We start from the raw sequence: 16,808 nt of genomic DNA, 5'->3' as shown, positions 1-16,808 counted from the left end.
GGCCGCGGAGCCGCGGGCAGGGCCGGGGAGCACCGCCCATCGCCCTCATGGCGGCCCGGCGGTGCACGGACGAGATGCGGGACCGCGTGGTGCTCGGCGAGTTCGGCGTCCGCAACGTGAGCGAGCCCGGCGGGGCGGGACGGGGGGCGGCCGGCGCCCGCAGCCCCTCACGGCCCCGCCTGTGCCCTGTTCTCGCAGGTCCACACCACCGACTTCCCCGGGAACTACCCCGGCTACGAGGACGCCTGGGACCAGCGGCGCTTCGAGGAGGTGGGTGAGCGGCGCCGGCGGCCGGGGCTGTCTGTGGGTGTGCGGGGCCGGGCCCTGCGGCCGGGGCTGTCTGTGGGTGTGCGGGGCCGGGCCCTGCGGCCGGCTGACCGCGGTGCACGGCTCCCGCAGGCGTTCCGCGTGGACGTGATCCGTGAGGAAGAGGACACCCTGGAGTTCGACATGGTGGGCATCGACGCCGCCATCGCCAACGCCTTCCGCCGCATCCTGCTCGCCGAGGTACCGGTGCTCACCTCGGGGTGCCCGCCTATGACTTGCTTGATAGGGAGCATGGAACGTTCAGCTTTGCCAGCCCTTGCGGACAGCTGCGGGTTTTGAAAGACGAGCACACACTCGTTCCGCATGTGTGCCAGGAGCCTAAAGAGAATTAGGGCTTTAGCAGCATGGGCGATACCACTTACTGGTCCTAGGTGCTGTTGGTAGTGTCTGCAGGTCAGCCTTCTCGACACAGCTGTGTTGCCGACCCAACAGAAGCCACATAATGCTGCCGAGTACTAAAAGGTTGAGGATGCCCCAAAGCCTTTTTTCCTGCCCTTCACCTCCTGTGATTGATTCTGTAAAAAAATGGGGATGGGAATAGATGGGGGTGTAAGGGTATATTGCATATCTTGATTTGGCAGAAATACCACTCAAAATAGTCTGCATGGCAGTTATTTGTGGGAGAGGAGGGGCACTTGAGCTGGATGATCTCTTGGTGTGTAGTTCAGGTATTGTCTTAGACTGACTTGATCTCTTGTCTCTCTGAGGTGCCAACGATGGCTGTAGAGAAGGTCTTTGTGTACAACAACACATCCATTGTGCAGGATGAAATTCTGGCTCATCGGTTGGGCCTCATCCCTATCCGAGCTGACCCTCGGCTCTTTGAGTACAGAAACCAAGGTGAGAATCTTCGATAGAGTAGAAATATTGAAGGTTTCTCTTGAAGTAGGAAATCAGGGTTGTGTAAACTGAGCGGAAGTGTGATTTCATATGCTTCTTCCCAGGAGATCAGGAAGGCACTGAAATTGATACTCTGCAGTTTCAGCTGAAAATCAAATGCAAACGAAACCCTCAGGCTGCCAAGGAATCATCTGATCCCGATGAACTATATTTCAATCATAAAGGTGAGGTTGCTCCTAAAAATAGGTGCTATTTTTCCTTTTTGGTCTTGGAAGACAGGACTTGGGCTGTTTTCTCAACTTTATGTGCTCACAGGAAGAGTTGATTCCATTCTGCTAAACTTACTTTTTGCTATCTCCAGTCCTGTACAAGTGAGGGACCTGCTTTGAGGCAGCAGCTGGCTGATGCTTGTGGCTTCTCTTTGCAGTGTACAGTAAACACATGACGTGGGTGCCCTTGGGGAATCAGACAGACCTTTTTCCAGATGCTGACTTCCGACCTGTTCACGACGACATCCTCATTGCACTGTTGCGACCCGGACAGGAAATAGATGTGCTTATGCACTGTGTCAAGGGTATAGGTGAGTCCTGGCTCCTGGGGCAGTGGGACAAGGAATGTGAGTGCTTGGACTAGGGCACTGCAGTGTGATGGAGAAGGGTGGAGAATTGGCTTTTCCTCTGGAACTTTAGGCCTCAGCATCCTTGTTCCCTGAGGCCTTCTCTCATCCTTGACTCTTAACTCTTCATACAGGTAAGGATCATGCCAAGTTTTCTCCCGTGGCCACAGCCAGCTATCGACTGCTCCCTGACATTACTCTCCTACAGCCTATCGAGGATGAGGCAGCTGAGACATTGCAGAAGTGCTTTTCCCCTGGAGTCATTGAGATCCAGAATATCAATGGTACTTTTTTCCTGTGCTAACTGCCTTGTTCCTTGTAAGCTTTAGTAGAGACCGATTGGATTGCAGAGATAAAACCACATTGTGATGTTGCCTTGCTGATCAATGGCTCATGCTCTTCTGAGCCTGGTTTTATGGATGAGTGGCTGCCACGTGAACATGTGCTGGGTGATGAACAGGGATGTCCCTGAAATTGGATACTTTGTCCACAGAGCTCTGCAGCTTCTAACTGCAGCTTCCAGTGCTGTTCAGTTGTGACACTGGGTAGTGAGCTTGCTAGTGAGCTGGAAAAGCAGCTGAGTGTGGAGACTTCTTGTGTCCTTCCAGAGGTGCATGTAGGTTTAGTGTTTGGGTTTTCCTGCCAGGTTGGAGTTTCATGTTGGGTATGTGCTAATCCTTGATATTGGTGTCTCCCAGCCTTTGGTGAGGGGGGAGTGCCTATTTGAGGTAAGCATGTGCTGTGACCATAAGGCACCCACCTGCTGCAATTTGCCCATCTCATTTCATCTTCCCTTTAGGAAAAAAGGTGGCAAGAGTAGCCAATGCACGGCTGGACACGTTCAGCAGAGAAGTTTTCCGACATGAGGGTCTGAAAAACCTTGTGCGCCTGGCAAGAGTACGGAACCATTACATCTGTAAGTGCCCCGTTTTCCACAGAGTGCTGACATGGTTTGTGAGAACAAGCAGTGACTGGCCAGCTCTGTGTGGCTGGCTCTGTGCCTCTTCCCACCCTCAGCATCCATACATTCAGAATGCAGTGGGTAACTACTTGCTTTGGGATGGAATCTGTTGGTGCTTCCTGCTGGCAAAGGTAGCTGCTTCTCTGGCTGTGAAGATCTGCCTTATTGCTGTGAGGTGTAAGGGAAGGTGAGGGACAGCAGCATGGAGCCAGGTGCATGGAGGCTGAGGCTGCCTCGTGGCTGTGCTGACTTGTGTCTGTGTCTCTGTGCAGTTTCCGTGGAGTCAACGGGTATCTTGCCTCCAGATGTGCTGGTGAGTGAAGCCATCAAGATCCTGATGGGAAAGTGTCAGCGTTTCCTCAATGAGCTGGACTCTGTGTCTATGGAGTGACCAGGCTGTAGCTGGGAAAGCAGAAACCTGCACTGCTCTTCTGAGCTTCCTGCACCTGCCTCTAGGGGGATTCCTCTTCCATAGGCAGGAGGCTTGTTAGGGGCTTGCTTAAAGTCCAAGGACTATCTTTGGATTTTTTGCTTGGTAATGAAACGCAGTGAGAAGATGCACTATAATAAAGGCTGCTTTTTTTTTTTTTTTTTTAAGCTGTCTCCTGTGCCATTCACAATTGTGAAACCATAATACATGGAGAAGAAAGTGGCAGTGTGTCTAAAGATGAGTAACAGCATTTATTTTAGATGGTATGCAGTGAGGAAGACTGACAGGGCAGCCTAGTAAAGCAGTTCACAGCAGGTCAGTGAGGTTTAACGAGTTGCTATCAGAGCGTGGCTGTTTTGTGGGTGTTTCAGACAAGCTCAGGGATAGTTAATATGGTAGAGAAAAGGCTGTACTGTCAGAGGACTGGAAAACCTCTCCTATGAAGAAACTGAGAGAGCTGGGATTGTTCAGCCTGGAGAACAAGAAAGCTGCAGGGAGACCCTATTCTGGCCTTTCAGTATATCAAAGGGCCATGGGGAAAGACTTTACCAGAGTCTGTAGTGACAGGCTAAGGGCCAACAGTTTTGAACTTGAGAAGGCAGACTTATATTGAGCATTAGGTATTTTTTACAATGAGGGTAGAGGTAACTTGTCACAGGTTGCCCAGAGCTGTGAATGCCCCATCCCTGGAAGTGTTCAAGGCCAGGTCAGATGGGGCATTGAGCAACATGGTTGAGTGTTAAGAGTTGAAAATGTCTTGGAGTATCGGTGTGTCCCAGTTGCTGAAGTCAAAGCACACTATAGTGCTAGACCTCAGCAAGTAAGTAGAATGAAAGTTTTGTTTCCTTGGGGTAGAATTACTTAAGAGTGTAAACATCCTGTTAGGGTGAACATGCTGTAGGGAGGAGGTACACTTGGCATCCTGGCTCCAACACCCACCTGTCCCGTGCCATACTGCAGACCCAGGCATATGCTGGATATGCCTATCACACATTCGTTCTATCATCCATCCATCCATCCATCCATCCATCTATCTATCTATCTATCTATCTATCTATCTATCTATCTATCTATCTATCTATCATCATCGACTTCTCTCTGCTACTGCTTCACATGCTAATGGGACAGACCTTTGAAAAGCCGAAGGGTTTTGCTTTGACAGCACATACCCCTCAAGCTGTAAGCTGGGACTTAGAATTAAAATAAACTAGCAGTCGCCTAATTAAACTATATAGTCTGGAATGGTTCATCCCCTCCCTGACAGTGTACTAACCACCAGCAAAGCTGCCCCCTTTTTGGTAACTGGAATAAGCAATGCTGAGAAATCTCCAGGCAGGCAGTCTGGTCTGACCCGAGGCCTCAGATCTTATTGAAACAGATAAAAGAATAAAAATGAAACATGACACCATGTGTATGAAACTGGAATAGCTTTACTGACATTCAGGTGTAACACAACCAGTTCAGAGACAGCTTCGGATTTAAACATTCCTACAAAAAAGGTTTAAAATCCATTTTACAAAAACCCCTTGTGTCTAGCATGAAGTCACAGAATGTTAAAAATATCACAACACAATAAATACACCCAGCCTTTGCTAGAGCCAGGAGCCATGTTAGCTCAGAAGTTAAAAAAGTTTGAGGCTAGGAAGAAAGTGGAGGGTGCTGGTGGAACAGCAGGGGCAGGAGGGTGAGTGGATGCCCAAGGCCCGCTCTTCCTATCTGCACTCCCACACCTCCCAACCCCAGCCTTTCTGTCCAGTCTGTCCATGTGGAGACATCACTTCTCCGCCTACCACAGTTTATTACTTGTTTTGTCTCCTGGATGGCAGAACTGCCAGCTTGCTCTGGACAGACCCTCCTAGCTCCTGCGCTAACTCTAGGATAGATTGTGTAGTATTTGTCATGTAAGAAGAACCAGCTTTGCAGACTGGAGTGGCTTCATTAGAGTCCCACCACATCTAAAACCCAGTTTCTGACCTGGCTCCCCCCTGTAAACTGCAGTATAAAGCCCACCCCTCCTGCCCCATGCAATTCTCTGGGAAGTACCAGACTGGGTAAAAACAGGGGCTACTGTCACCTCCACTGCAACAGGGCAAGGAGATCCCTTTTGGATTGCAGGTGCTTCAGGTATTGGTCCAGATTTTATTTACCCTGCGCTGGCCAAGTTCTAGTCTACAGGGCATGGAAAAATGAAAAAAAAAAAAAAATTAAGAAAAAAATATGTCCTGCTCCCCCTGAGAGATGTCCAAGAAAGGCTGGCACAAAGTAAAAGCCTTCCATTTGGCTCTGGGTAGAACAAGCTGTATGATCATATCTATACATACATATGTATATATATGACAGTGTCTGCCTCTTTCTAGAGAGCAGCTGCACCTTAGAAAGGCTGATCTCACAGGAGATCCTAGAGCACTGCTAGGCTTCCTGGCACACAGCCCTCAGCCCAAGGCTCAGCATCCTGGAGGGAAACGGATTCAGCAGAATTCCAGTCCGCTAGGGACAAGTGCTGATAAGCATGACAGGAGTGTCCGATGTGTTCCCTACAAAGCCTGGCTACTAGCACCCAGAGAAAGATTAGATTAGGGTAGCCCCTTTTCACATGGCACACTACTCTGCCTTTTGCATTAATCCTAAACCCCAAGGGCTGAAGAGGTGGAGCAAGAGTGACCCGAGGCTACAAGATGACAGGCTTTACCCTAATGAGGTCTGTGGACTCAGCTCCCACCTTGCAGAGAAGCAGAGGTCTAAAGATGCTCATCCAATGGAGGGGAAGGAGTCACGGGAAGAGCTTAATATTGACTGGTTCAAATGCCACCGCAGGCCCCATCCCAGTGTATGGAAGAGAAGGGGACAGGACCCGTAAGGGGCTTTATTCAGACAATGCTTGTGGAGGCAGTGACAAGGAGAATCTAATGTGCTTACTATGAGGAGAGACAAATTATAAGGTAGGGGAGATGGTTGCAGCATCCCAGGCTCAGGGTTCAAAGAGTACACTGAAGCCCTCTCCATCTTCGTTTTCTAGCACATCTGTCTCCAGTGATGGCTTCACCTTTTTGAAGAGAGATGGAAGGTTCCGGATATGAACCTCCTTGCGGAACTGCTCCCCGATGGGCTTCTGCAGAGACAGGCAGGCATCAATCATTACTGTCTTCATACCCCCATGCAGCTCAGGGGCAGCTTGCTTGCACATCAGAGGCAGACCCCAGGTTCTGAGCAATCCCTAGGCCTGGACCCTGTGCTTGCGTTTTGAGGAATTTCAGGCCTGGCCTCTCCCAAGTGCCAGGGCACTGAGCCAACCTTTAGAATACCAGCTCCTCAGCTACTAATTCAATGTCAAAGGCTCCACCACCACCATCCTCACAGAAATCCAATGCCCACCCAGCAGCTTCAACCAAACATTTTAACACCGTTTCCCCACGCACCCTTGTGCAAGGTACCCGCTGCCTCTCAGTGAGAGGCAATTGCTGGAGGGGCTGCTCAGGACCTCCAGGGTGAAGAGAGGCACTAAGAACAAACACTAAGAACATGCTGCAACAGCCTCCTGGCTGGGACGCGGGGTGGTTGGTGAGAGAAGGCAGGCTGGCCACCCCATCACTTCTGCAGCATAGAGCTGTGAAATTTTTCTCCAGGCTATCACTTACCCCAATGCAACCTGAGATGAGGCGCTTGAAGTGATCCTTCCGGCGCTTGTCTGCCACTTTTTGCAGTGTTGGGTTGAGAAGCTTTGAATCAAACTGCTCCAAAGAGTCCAGCTGGATGTCTGGGATCTGCTCCATCACTGCCTTCAGCTCACCATAGCGAGGGCGCTGCATGGAGAAGTACCATTAACACAGCTCTGCTAGTGTAACAGCCTGGCCCTCACTGGGACCATTAACTCCTCTGTCCCTACCCACTAGGCATGGGATCACTTTTCACCATTCCCCTCACATTCTTCAACCTCACATTTGGATGAAGAACAGAATTTCTCACCAAGGCCTCGTAGATCTGGAAAGCCAGGTGGACAAGAGCTGCCATGCAGCCATCGTGCTGCCCATGTACCTGCAAGCCCTTGAGCACACTTGTGAAAAACCAGGACACAGCATCAGGAAGGAGGTTTCCTGGAAGCACCTGGGGAAGAAGCACTGTTAGCACTGAAGCAATATACTGGTGGTACATAACCACCTTTCTGCAACAGCTTGCTCTTCCTGAGGGAGAAGGTGTCCAGGGGTGAAGCAGCCACACTTCTCACAACATTCAGAGCTTCCTCTTCCAACCCTGCCAGGACTAATCCCTTCTTCCTCCCAGAGGTACCTGTTTGAGCAGTGGCCAGCAAAGCTGTGTTGTGGTTCTTTGGCAGGACAAGGTGTCCTTCCAGGACAGGGATGTGTAGGCAGTGATCAGCACTGCAGTGCAAACATCCTGAAAAGGAGTCAGAGAGGAAAACCAGTCAGAGGAACTATTTTCTACTTCCAGCATTCAAATCTGATGGGAGCCAAGAAGCAATCCAGAGAATCTGCAGGAGCTTCTGAGAATCCCGAATCTTACTGTTGCTCTAGCGAAAGGTGTTCACCCAGTGTGCACCATCAGAACCTTGAGGGACGAGTGTTAAGTTAACCTGCTGCCTTCATCTCCCTGGGAAAGACCCTGGAACACTCACAGACTCCCCTCAACTGCTACTCTCAAGTCACTACAAAAGCTTCTACAAGAGCTTCTGAGACATCCACAGCAGAAAGTACAGGAAAAAAAAGCTGGATGAAAACTGGGCCCCAGGATGAAGGCAGAGCCAGGGAGCACCCTGAGGGCTGAATATCCAGGGCCTCCTCTTCCCCAAAAGGGCTGAAAGCTCTGTAGCTGTGTGTTATAACTGGATCCCAACCCCCATTTGCTTTGTGGCTTCTGCAAGGCCCTTAAAAGCCATACATGTTCCTAAGAGGTGACTCCCACATGGGGAACGCTCCAGCAGCCTAGAGCTCTGCAGTAGAAACTGTGTGACAAAGAGTACAGAGAAAGGGTGGTGGCAGTCAGAGCACAAACTCTTACCTCTTGCTTCATCAGACACTTGCCAAGCTCGGTGAGCTCTGCGTTGGCAGGGGGAGTCACCTCCGTGGCCATCGCCTCATCATCTGCAGAGCAAAGGCTGCACTGTGAATGTGGCCTCCCAAGGACTGAGGGGGACACAGGGAGGCTGCAAGAACTAAGCTGGGAGCCAGGAGACAGCACACAGAATCAGTGTCCTGGCACAGCTTACCCAGAACATTTCTCTTCAAGCAAAAAGCACCCACTCTTTGTGGGCAGGAGGGGCATGCAACTGGCTACTTTCAGCTCTTGGGGAAGTGCTCACATCCCCATCTGCTCCTCAGCCCACTTCTCAGAACCTTAAGAACCAGCTGTTCCAATATGCCACCTGTGAACCCTACAGCACATTCATTTCCAGGCTAGACTGGGTTCTTCTGTGCCCCCCAGGCATGCTGGGCAGGACAGAGCTGAAGGCTTCTTTCCAAGCCTATACCCCTGACACAGCACTTCAGCATCAGCCCAGCCTCCCACTCCATTAACAGGAAAGTTTGTGTACACCAAGGGCAGGAAAGGCAAAGGTAGGCATTTACTTACCATCTCCATCTACAGCAGCAGTAGTGTTCTGTTCAACACCTTTCTTAGAAACACAGCAAACAGCTGCAAAAACAGTTGCAGGTCAGAGGAGCAGAAAAGGGAAGATGCTACTGCAGAACATGCAGAGATTATCCTACAGACTCTGATGGGCTCACAGCTGCTTCAAGCTCCCCCAGCTCTTACAGGGAATCTGAAGAATCAGAAAGCCCAGTATAAAAGCTCAATACTGCACTACCTGGAAGGCTGTAACACCCCACCCACAGTACCTTCCCACAGTGGAATCTGCTGCACAGTGGTTGCTTCCTACTACTGAGAACCAGGAATGTGCAAAACCATCTGAAGCCCATAACCCAAGAAGAACACTGACTTAAAGCAAAAAGGCCAGTCAAGAAAGGAGACAGAAGATTGAAATCTGTAATCTCCATGGAATCAATTTCCCCAACCTTCCTGTAAAAAGCCACATGGACACAAAAATTATGTTGGAGAAAAAGAACAGAAGGAAGACTGCTTTGGGGGATGGACTCCTCCCTTATGCCTGGTTAGAGACATGGCAATTGCCAACAACAAAACTGCTCTACACTGGGCTTGTCCACAAATCCATGTCCCATACAGGGTTCCAAAGCACAGAATGGTAGAACCCAATTCCCTAGAGAACTGGATTCTTACAGGAATGGTGCCAAAATCATGGAGCCCTAAAAGCTAAAAAATGGAATAGTATCTCTTCTGAAGGTTTTCAATTATCTCAAACTAGGTTTTAGCTAAAATTTTGTCAGGGTTGTCTCGTATCTGCCTTCTCAAGGTTATGTTACATACTGCTGATGGTTATAATTAAGTTTACTGCACATTGGGAATTCCTGTTGTCCACTCCAGGGAAAACTTCCCAAATATCTCAGCAGACTTAATCTGATTTCACTTACTGGCAAGATCCATGACTTCTCGAGTCAGCAGCCTGACCAGCTGTTCCTCAAGCATCTCCTGAGACTCAGGGTTGTCATCTGCAGCATCATCCTCACTGAGGAGAACAGGTTTTAGTTTGACAGGAGCCAATGTCTTCAAGTACCCCTCCACCCAAACACAGGGAATGAGTCACCAGTGTGTCTTCCAGCCCTTGCTGGCAAGGCTGCTCCTGGGCAAAGGGCCACATAAAAGACCCCATTTCCCTCTTTGTACCAAGGGGTGGAAGCTTACTTACCAGAGCATGCTTCGCTGGTTGATCACCTGCCATTTCTGGGACAACCTCTGTTCAAGACAGAAGGAAAGATTAAATAGGAACACAATGCAAGGACACCCAAGCAATATCTCCTGGAAGAAGCACAAGAGCTTTAAATGCCAAGACCCATTCTGAATGGCAGAAGAACTGGTACCAAATGTGGTGGAATGCGAATGAGCTGTCATGAAAATGAGAGGACACAGGAAAAAAAAAAAACATAAACAAACCCAAATACTATCAGGGCTGCAGGTTGAGGAGTTCATGTCCACAGATTTGAACACACAGCAAGGGGTGCTGTGCAACAGCCAGGGTTCAATGCACTTTAAAGCCCCCTCTAAACATCATCAAAATCATTAAGCATCAAGGCTCTGCCCTCGTCTCTGCTGGCTCTGTAGAGACAGACATTCCCACACGTTGCTGCCAGGGAGTTAGAGCTGTCAAGGAACAGGCACTGAACAAGCTATTTCTTACCATGTGCAGATAGGTAAAGAGTGGTCCCAGCATGGGGCAGACAAGGGTTTCGTAGTATTCTGCAGGGCAGGAAAGTACCAAGGGCTTCACAAAAACACCTGCAAAGACCAGTCAAGGAAGAGATCCAACACAGCCAGCTGTGCCCAAGCCAGCTCATTCCACTGGGAGGCCAAGGGACAGGCACTTGGAAGCCCACCTTCTCACAGCCCTGAACTAACAAGTGGCATCTCTATACAGCAAGAACATCAGTTATTCAGCTCTTTCCCCTGACAATTTAGCTGAGAAAATTAAGTGCTTAGCACCCACTTCCCAGCTGTGAGACTGAATATTCAGCCCTGTGGGTTGGGAAACCCACATGATCTCCCAGAAAAGCACATCCTAATGTCAAGCTCCTCGCTATCCAAGCCTCCTTGCCCCTCAGAAGGCACTACCCACCTCTCACAGTGCCTCCAGAACCACACAAATCCTTTGCATTTAATCTGACCCCACATACTGCTTGTTCTGCTCGTGCCCTCCTAGCATCACACCTCACCTACACCAGGTGTATCCCTGTTTGTTTACCTCCTCAATCACCCTTCTTTGTCTTGGCCATACTGAAAACAATGCAGAGTTTAAATTTATGTCTTCAGAGCCTCCCAAGCTGGCCTGAGACGGTGATGGAAGGATACGGAGCATGGGACGCAGTCTGTAATCGGGAATGTTGTTGAGGTTGTTGAAAGCAGAGCTGAGGAGTTGGGTGGCAAGACCCTCAACAGTGTAGAAATCCTGTTGCATGGAGGGGCCTGCATTTCCCAGGATGTGAAAACTTTTAACAAAAAACAAGTAAGTTACACGTCTGCCAGATAACAAGTACCACGTACCAGTACAAGTACTATCATCTTGAGACTACACAGTTGTCACATGCCTAAACAGATATAGAGGAATTTCAGCACAGTATCTCTTTTTTTCTGGGGTACCTGCAGAGGGACAATGAATTAAGCATTTAAGTACTACAAGGTGCTTTTAAGTGCTGATGTACCCTGACACATAATGAGAAGTGGCAAAAGAGACAAACTAGGTCAGGATACCAGGTAAGTGCTCCAATCTGACTACCTAACTGCAGAAGAGCTAAAAGCAGATCCCCATTTTGAGGTACTTTTTCCAGACTGTTCCATGTCTGTGTGGCACGTTACCACTGTATATATGCCACCACTGCAGCTTGTACTTGGGTATTGCAGGATACAGCCCACATCAAAAGTCTACTCTAAAGGAAGCTAGGACCCCACAATAACCTGCTGCTCTGGCTGTGCAGTGCTGCATTGTGGTGAGAGATGTGGTGCTCTTACCAGTTGTCATAGAGGGTACAAAAGAAGCCCTGCATCCTTTCTAAGACAGTTTTGTAAACAGGAGAGTCATAAAGCTCCAACAAAGGCTGAGGGAGACCTGTGGGAAGGAATAAGCTTCAGTTACATTAATGTGAGAGCATGGTGCGCCTTCAGAGCACGCTGGGCAGGCCCCAGCCAGCTTGACAACAGCAAAGGAAGATCTTGGCAAGAGCCAAATAAGAAGTGGTGCAGCAACCCTGGGGCAGAAAGTCAGAGGTCAGCCAGGTTCAGGTTGGTTGCACCCAGAGCAGAGGTGTTTCCACTGAGGTTGTTGTAGCTGCCTTATTTCTCCAAAGTAGAACTTACTTGAGCTATCAGAACCAGTCAGCAGCAAAGCTGACAGTTGTTGCAGCTCCTCTAATAGCTCATCTCTTCAGGTTTGTATTCTCTGCCAGGATACAAGCTACTCTTGAACTGTGATATTAAAAAGTTTAGAGCAGAGATCAAGGCCCTGCTGCTTTATGTGCAGGGGCTCACAGAGTTTTTAAAGTCACAGAAAACAGGTAAAGGAGCCGTGTTCTCATTTTATAGATAGGAAATGGAGAAAAAAAGACAAACCAACTTCCCCAAAATCTTTCACTGTTTGTCAACCTGACATTAAACCCCAATTTCCAAAGTCATGATCCACACTTTATCCACAAGGCCACCCACTTCTGTTTGGCTGGAAATGTTTCTGGGTTCACAAGCTCAAATCTGTTTTAAGAAGGCTCCAAAGGCTTCTCTCTAATATGCTGTCTAGAAACAAATGCCAGGGCCACACTGCACAACTTTGCTCTTGCCCTCCAGGACAGGTCTCTGCAGCAGCACTCAGGGCTCCTTCTCAGCACTAATTCCGCTCAAAGGCAGACAATTACAGCATCCTCCAGCCTCTGCAATGACATGTTGCAGAGACCACCACCACTCAACAGATGGGATGAGCAGTTTGGTAGTGTACCCTACAATGCATGCAGAAGAAACCAATGTGTCTGAGACTAGTAACTTATTTACATCTTAGTTTCAGCTGGTTCAAATCACAGCTGAGCTGCAAATACTATGAAGAAGCTGGTCCTCCAGCCCTATTTCACTTCCACTGTTATGGACAGATCACTAACTCAAATATCTCTAAGAATCTGCCCACACATTCATCCCAAAGAGAAACCTCTTACCTAGAATGGCATTCTTCTCCACCTCCAGCATGTCCAAGGCCTTTGCAAATGTATCCCCCAGCCTGGCCACCATCTCTGGCATGTAGAGGTTGTTGTGAGTCCTGAAACAGAAGGAGCACTTGGTTTATACTCATGTAAATCAATCCCTTTTTGCCCTTGACAGTGGAATCCTCTCCTTCAGCTTGTGGACAGCTCTTCTGAGGCAGATGATGAGGAAGGTGAGACCACGCACATGTGCATGGGATCCCCCTTCCCCACCTGCAAAAATACTGGGGAAGCTGACCCAACAGAGACATGGAGTGACTCCACCTCATGTCCTGAATCTCCTGGCTGACCCTTCCACTCATTTCAGTTCATCCCACCCCTTGCAAGCACCGGCAGTAAAAACTCCCAGCAATTCTCCAGATGATGCTGGGAACAACTTATTAGCTTGGCCAAAGGGATAAGAGAACGTATTTTTAAAACTGACAAGGTGTGGATTCTGTCATCTCAAAAGATCTTCTGCACCTAAGGCCCCTGCAGAGGGAGGGGCTGTTTCAGCTCCAAAATACACACACTGCCCCTCAGGCACGGGTCACAGTCCCCAGAATGGCAGGTGGCATTGGAGAGACTCTAGTGAGAACATCAGTCCGATCAGATGTTACTCATGGCAGGCACACCTGCCCCTGGAAAACACATCCAGCTGGGCACAGTTCTGAATCACAGAAGTGGCCACTGTCAGCTGTCTGCAAGGGACACCAATTCAGCCATGGGTAGCTGCTTCTTGCCATCCAGGCCAAAATGGGTTCCCTCTCTTAGCCAGGGTACTGACACTCAGAGCTGGACTCGGCAGGGGCGTCTCTCTCACCTACCTCTCTCCTTTGAGACCTCAGACCTCCACTCTGGGTGTCGCCAGCTGCACACAGCACAAATCCTGCAGCCTCCTCCAAAACTGCAATGCCATTGTACCTGCTGCTAGAGGTGATCAAGGGCAACTCAGTATCTCCCCCTTGAGCAGCGTTTCCCAAAGCAGGGGGTACATGGGAATGGCTGGGGGAAGGGAGGGTGGACAGACCTCAGGATGCTCTCCAAAGTCTCAGCTTTCACTCATGTAGTAATTACTGGGTTTGGGTTATTTTTAAAGTTTACATTCATAATTCTGGCAGCTGCGATGCAGTGATGTCTGCCTGCATTTGCAGAAAGCTCCAAAACCGCAACTAGCCTGTTTCTCTCTGCAAGTGTTAAATACTTCCCCGCTCACTGCACATGAAGAAGGCAAGTACGTGAACTTCATGAGAAAGAGCTATAGAAACGACTTCTTAATGACTCATACTCTCATTCTGGGCTGGATATAGCACCATGCAACAGGCCTCAAAGGGGCACAAGATGATTCTGCTTTGCCAAGAAGGGCCAGGGAACAGCCCAGCTTCCACACTGGTTAATGCTGCCCCACTGACTCAAAAATCTGCACATTTCTGCCTGAGGCTATCCTGAAACCTAGCCACTAAAATAATCTCTTGTATGTCTCCTGCCCACTCCATGTCAGTGTTGGCTTTGCCTCATGCTGGGCAGAAGGCTGGTGGGGAAAATGCAGGGACTGTGCAATTGCAAAGGTGAACCCTGAAACCACAGTGCACTAACTCCAGCAGGACAGGCCAGACAGTCATATCCTGAAGGTGAGGTCACGATCCTTAGCTGTTTCAGAGTCCTTGAAGCATTTTTCTTAAGTCTGAGAGCTGGAAAGCAGATGTCCACTTACAGGGCAATGTCTTCTAGTACTTTAGCAAGTTCCCAGTGGGAATGGAGAGAAAATGGCCAACCACCCACTCCCTATGGGAGTTAAAAAGGCATCCAACAGCCCTCATGTATGATGATGTTGCCCCTAGGCATGTTCTAGCTGAGACTTATCAGCACTCCTGGGTACCCCACACACAGGAAATCAAACTAATTTCAAGAGACATTTATGCTTTAGAAAAGACAAGCAAAGGATATGGCAGGACTTTGGGAATTTTCAGTGATGGTCACAGTTTTACTAGAAAGAGTATCGGATGCCTAGAGAGAACAGCTTGTAAACCAGAAGGTAAGTCCTTTAGGACAGTTCATGATCGAAGAATCTCTTTCCAAAGCTGGAGTTGTCTACAATGGAAATGCCTACAGCATCCACGTCTCCCCAAGAATTCTCTCACCAGCATTAATGCTTTGGCAATGTCAGCATTTCATCATCAGGAGTTCCAAAAAAGCCTTTGTCTAAGCAAAGCATTTGCTGAGCCTGAGCAACAAAACACGAGCAAAATCCCAGCACAATAAAGGCTCTGCACCAATCAGGTCATGCAGCTACTGACTGCAGAAATGCACCAAGGTGGCTGAAAATCATCATCTGGGTTTAAATTCAGGAGTGAACATTTTAAGCCAGAAGCTAGAAAACACCTAAATGAAATGAGGTGCCACAGAGGACAGGAGAATCATTACTCTGAAAACTGCAAGCAGTGATTACTAAAGCAACCTCAAAATAATTCATTTAACACAGCTACCAACACAGATACAAATACAGGTAGGCACAATAAGATGCCACTCAAAGCTACTTTATTATTCCATTACCTGGACTACCTTGTTCTTCTCAGTTCTTTGATCTCACCCATGACCTACCTTCAGGCTACTTACCACCCTGGCAAAGGCCCGATGGTTTAACAGCTTCACTGCCTCTGTCTGCTAACACAGCAGCAGAATGCCACACACTATCCAGAGAGCAGTGAACCCACCTGCTCAGCCTGAAAACCCCCTCTGTTAGCGCACTGGTGCCTGACTTGCTGCTCAGTTCAGCTGCTCAGCAGGATCCATGCTACTGCTACTTGCAGATCTGCTCACACAGAAGCCAACACAGCCTGCAGGGACTTCCATATCTCTGTGGGCAACACTGGATGCTGCTTATCCATACAGAGAGCTGCCTCATGGCACAGATCTCAGAGAAGCATCCATCCCCAGGTAGTACTGTAACTATGTCCCTGAAGGCATCCTAAACACAGCCTGGCAGCTTTCCTGCCAGGCAGCCTTCCTCATATCCCCATACCTCCTGCCTGCTGACAGGCAGCTACAGATTCCATATTCTCCTGTGTGATCCATATAAAAGAGGGCTTGAGGAAGACATACACAGAAAAAGCACCTGAAGTCAGCAAAGAACACACCAGGATCTCCACGGCAGAAGATCCAGCTTTGCCAAAAAGACTTAAGCATCATCATCAACACTTGCACTGAACAACTAGGAGCTTGCAGTTGTCAAAGAGAGGCCTATAGCCAACAGCAGCAATGGAAAAATATGAAGCATAAATATCCACTGTTCTGAATACATCATTCATTAGTTCTTGTTGGAGCATCCAGCTTAAGAAAAGCCCAGAAGCCTCTGAGTGAAGTACAGGTTACTACCACATACACAGAAAATATTTTGGAACAACACAGATGCATTATCTCAAAAAAAGCCCAAACCAGCCATGGAGCCTCTTCCTTTATATAGTGGATAGAGAACAGAGTTCATATGTTCTCTTGGAGGTGCTAAAAGCCAGGCACAGAGTTTTTGCTTCTTCACATAAGTGGTGATAGAAGCTGAATGACAGTTTCCTAAGCCTGTTGTAACAGAGATCCCAAGTGATTTTACTGAGGCACAAGTTCTAGTAGGAACAGTGACTGCATGAGGAAGAAGTGTCTCTTGCGGCCTGTTCAGACTTTGGGCACTGGTTTAGTTGGTCTCACACAGTATGACATGTGGCAGGCACTGGAAGGAATGGCATGAGGCTGCCACCACTCAGGGCAGCTCTACCTAACCTCTCCCAAAAGCTCATCAATAGGATCTTCAGCCTTCCACGATAAAAGGCAAAAACACTTCAAGCA

At 48.7% G+C, this 16,808-nt stretch overlaps 2 protein-coding genes across 4 annotated transcripts in view; one reads left to right on the top strand and one right to left on the bottom strand.

The window, feature by feature from the left end:
• Positions 1 to 4: 4 nt before the first annotated feature.
• Positions 5 to 4,404, top strand: POLR1C (RNA polymerase I and III subunit C). 2 transcript variants are annotated; one of them, XM_059841291.1, is made up of 9 exons: positions 5 to 116; positions 199 to 270; positions 400 to 507; positions 1,035 to 1,167; positions 1,275 to 1,391; positions 1,595 to 1,747; positions 1,918 to 2,067; positions 2,583 to 2,699; positions 3,017 to 4,404. In XM_059841291.1, exons 1-9 carry the CDS (start codon positions 48 to 50, stop codon positions 3,133 to 3,135), a joined length of 1,038 nt encoding a protein of 345 aa, XP_059697274.1. In that variant the 5' UTR covers positions 5 to 47; the 3' UTR covers positions 3,136 to 4,404. The 2 variants fall into 2 exon arrangements, with proteins under 2 accessions (XP_059697274.1, XP_059697272.1); XM_059841289.1 differs by having other exon boundaries at positions 1,272 to 1,391.
• A 180-nt stretch (positions 4,405 to 4,584) lies between these two features.
• Positions 4,585 to 16,808, bottom strand: part of XPO5 (exportin 5) — a 29,609-nt gene continuing 17,385 nt past the window's right edge. For both annotated transcript variants that reach the window (XM_059841285.1, XM_059841284.1), the window contains exons 22-33: positions 12,948 to 13,048; positions 11,764 to 11,860; positions 11,107 to 11,243; positions 10,439 to 10,536; positions 9,950 to 9,996; positions 9,675 to 9,769; positions 8,758 to 8,820; positions 8,188 to 8,270; positions 7,459 to 7,566; positions 7,138 to 7,275; positions 6,810 to 6,974; positions 4,585 to 6,283 (exon numbers count right to left, since the gene is read on the bottom strand). In XM_059841285.1, coding sequence (XP_059697268.1) covers positions 6,143 to 6,283; positions 6,810 to 6,974; positions 7,138 to 7,275; positions 7,459 to 7,566; positions 8,188 to 8,270; positions 8,758 to 8,820; positions 9,675 to 9,769; positions 9,950 to 9,996; positions 10,439 to 10,536; positions 11,107 to 11,243; positions 11,764 to 11,860; positions 12,948 to 13,048 — 1,273 coding nt within the window. In that variant the 3' untranslated portion in view covers positions 4,585 to 6,142. The remainder of the gene's footprint in view (positions 6,284 to 6,809; positions 6,975 to 7,137; positions 7,276 to 7,458; positions 7,567 to 8,187; positions 8,271 to 8,757; positions 8,821 to 9,674; positions 9,770 to 9,949; positions 9,997 to 10,438; positions 10,537 to 11,106; positions 11,244 to 11,763; positions 11,861 to 12,947; positions 13,049 to 16,808) is intronic.

This window comes from Haemorhous mexicanus, chromosome 3, assembly GCF_027477595.1.
Source record: "Haemorhous mexicanus isolate bHaeMex1 chromosome 3, bHaeMex1.pri, whole genome shotgun sequence".
NCBI lineage: Eukaryota > Metazoa > Chordata > Aves > Passeriformes > Fringillidae > Haemorhous > Haemorhous mexicanus.
This window is presented reverse-complemented; position numbering and strand designations above follow the sequence as displayed.

Excerpts from the sequence above, each read along its gene's own strand:
- POLR1C (XM_059841289.1), top strand. The coding sequence starts at position 48 with ATGGCGGCCCGGCGGTGCACGGACGAGATGCGGGACCGCGTGGTGCTC. Across the intron at positions 271-399 it reads ACCAGCGGCGCTTCGAGGAG|GCGTTCCGCGTGGACGTGAT; the intron begins GTGGGTGAGCGG and ends CGGCTCCCGCAG. Across the intron at positions 1,392-1,594 it reads ACTATATTTCAATCATAAAG|TGTACAGTAAACACATGACG; the intron begins GTGAGGTTGCTC and ends TTCTCTTTGCAG.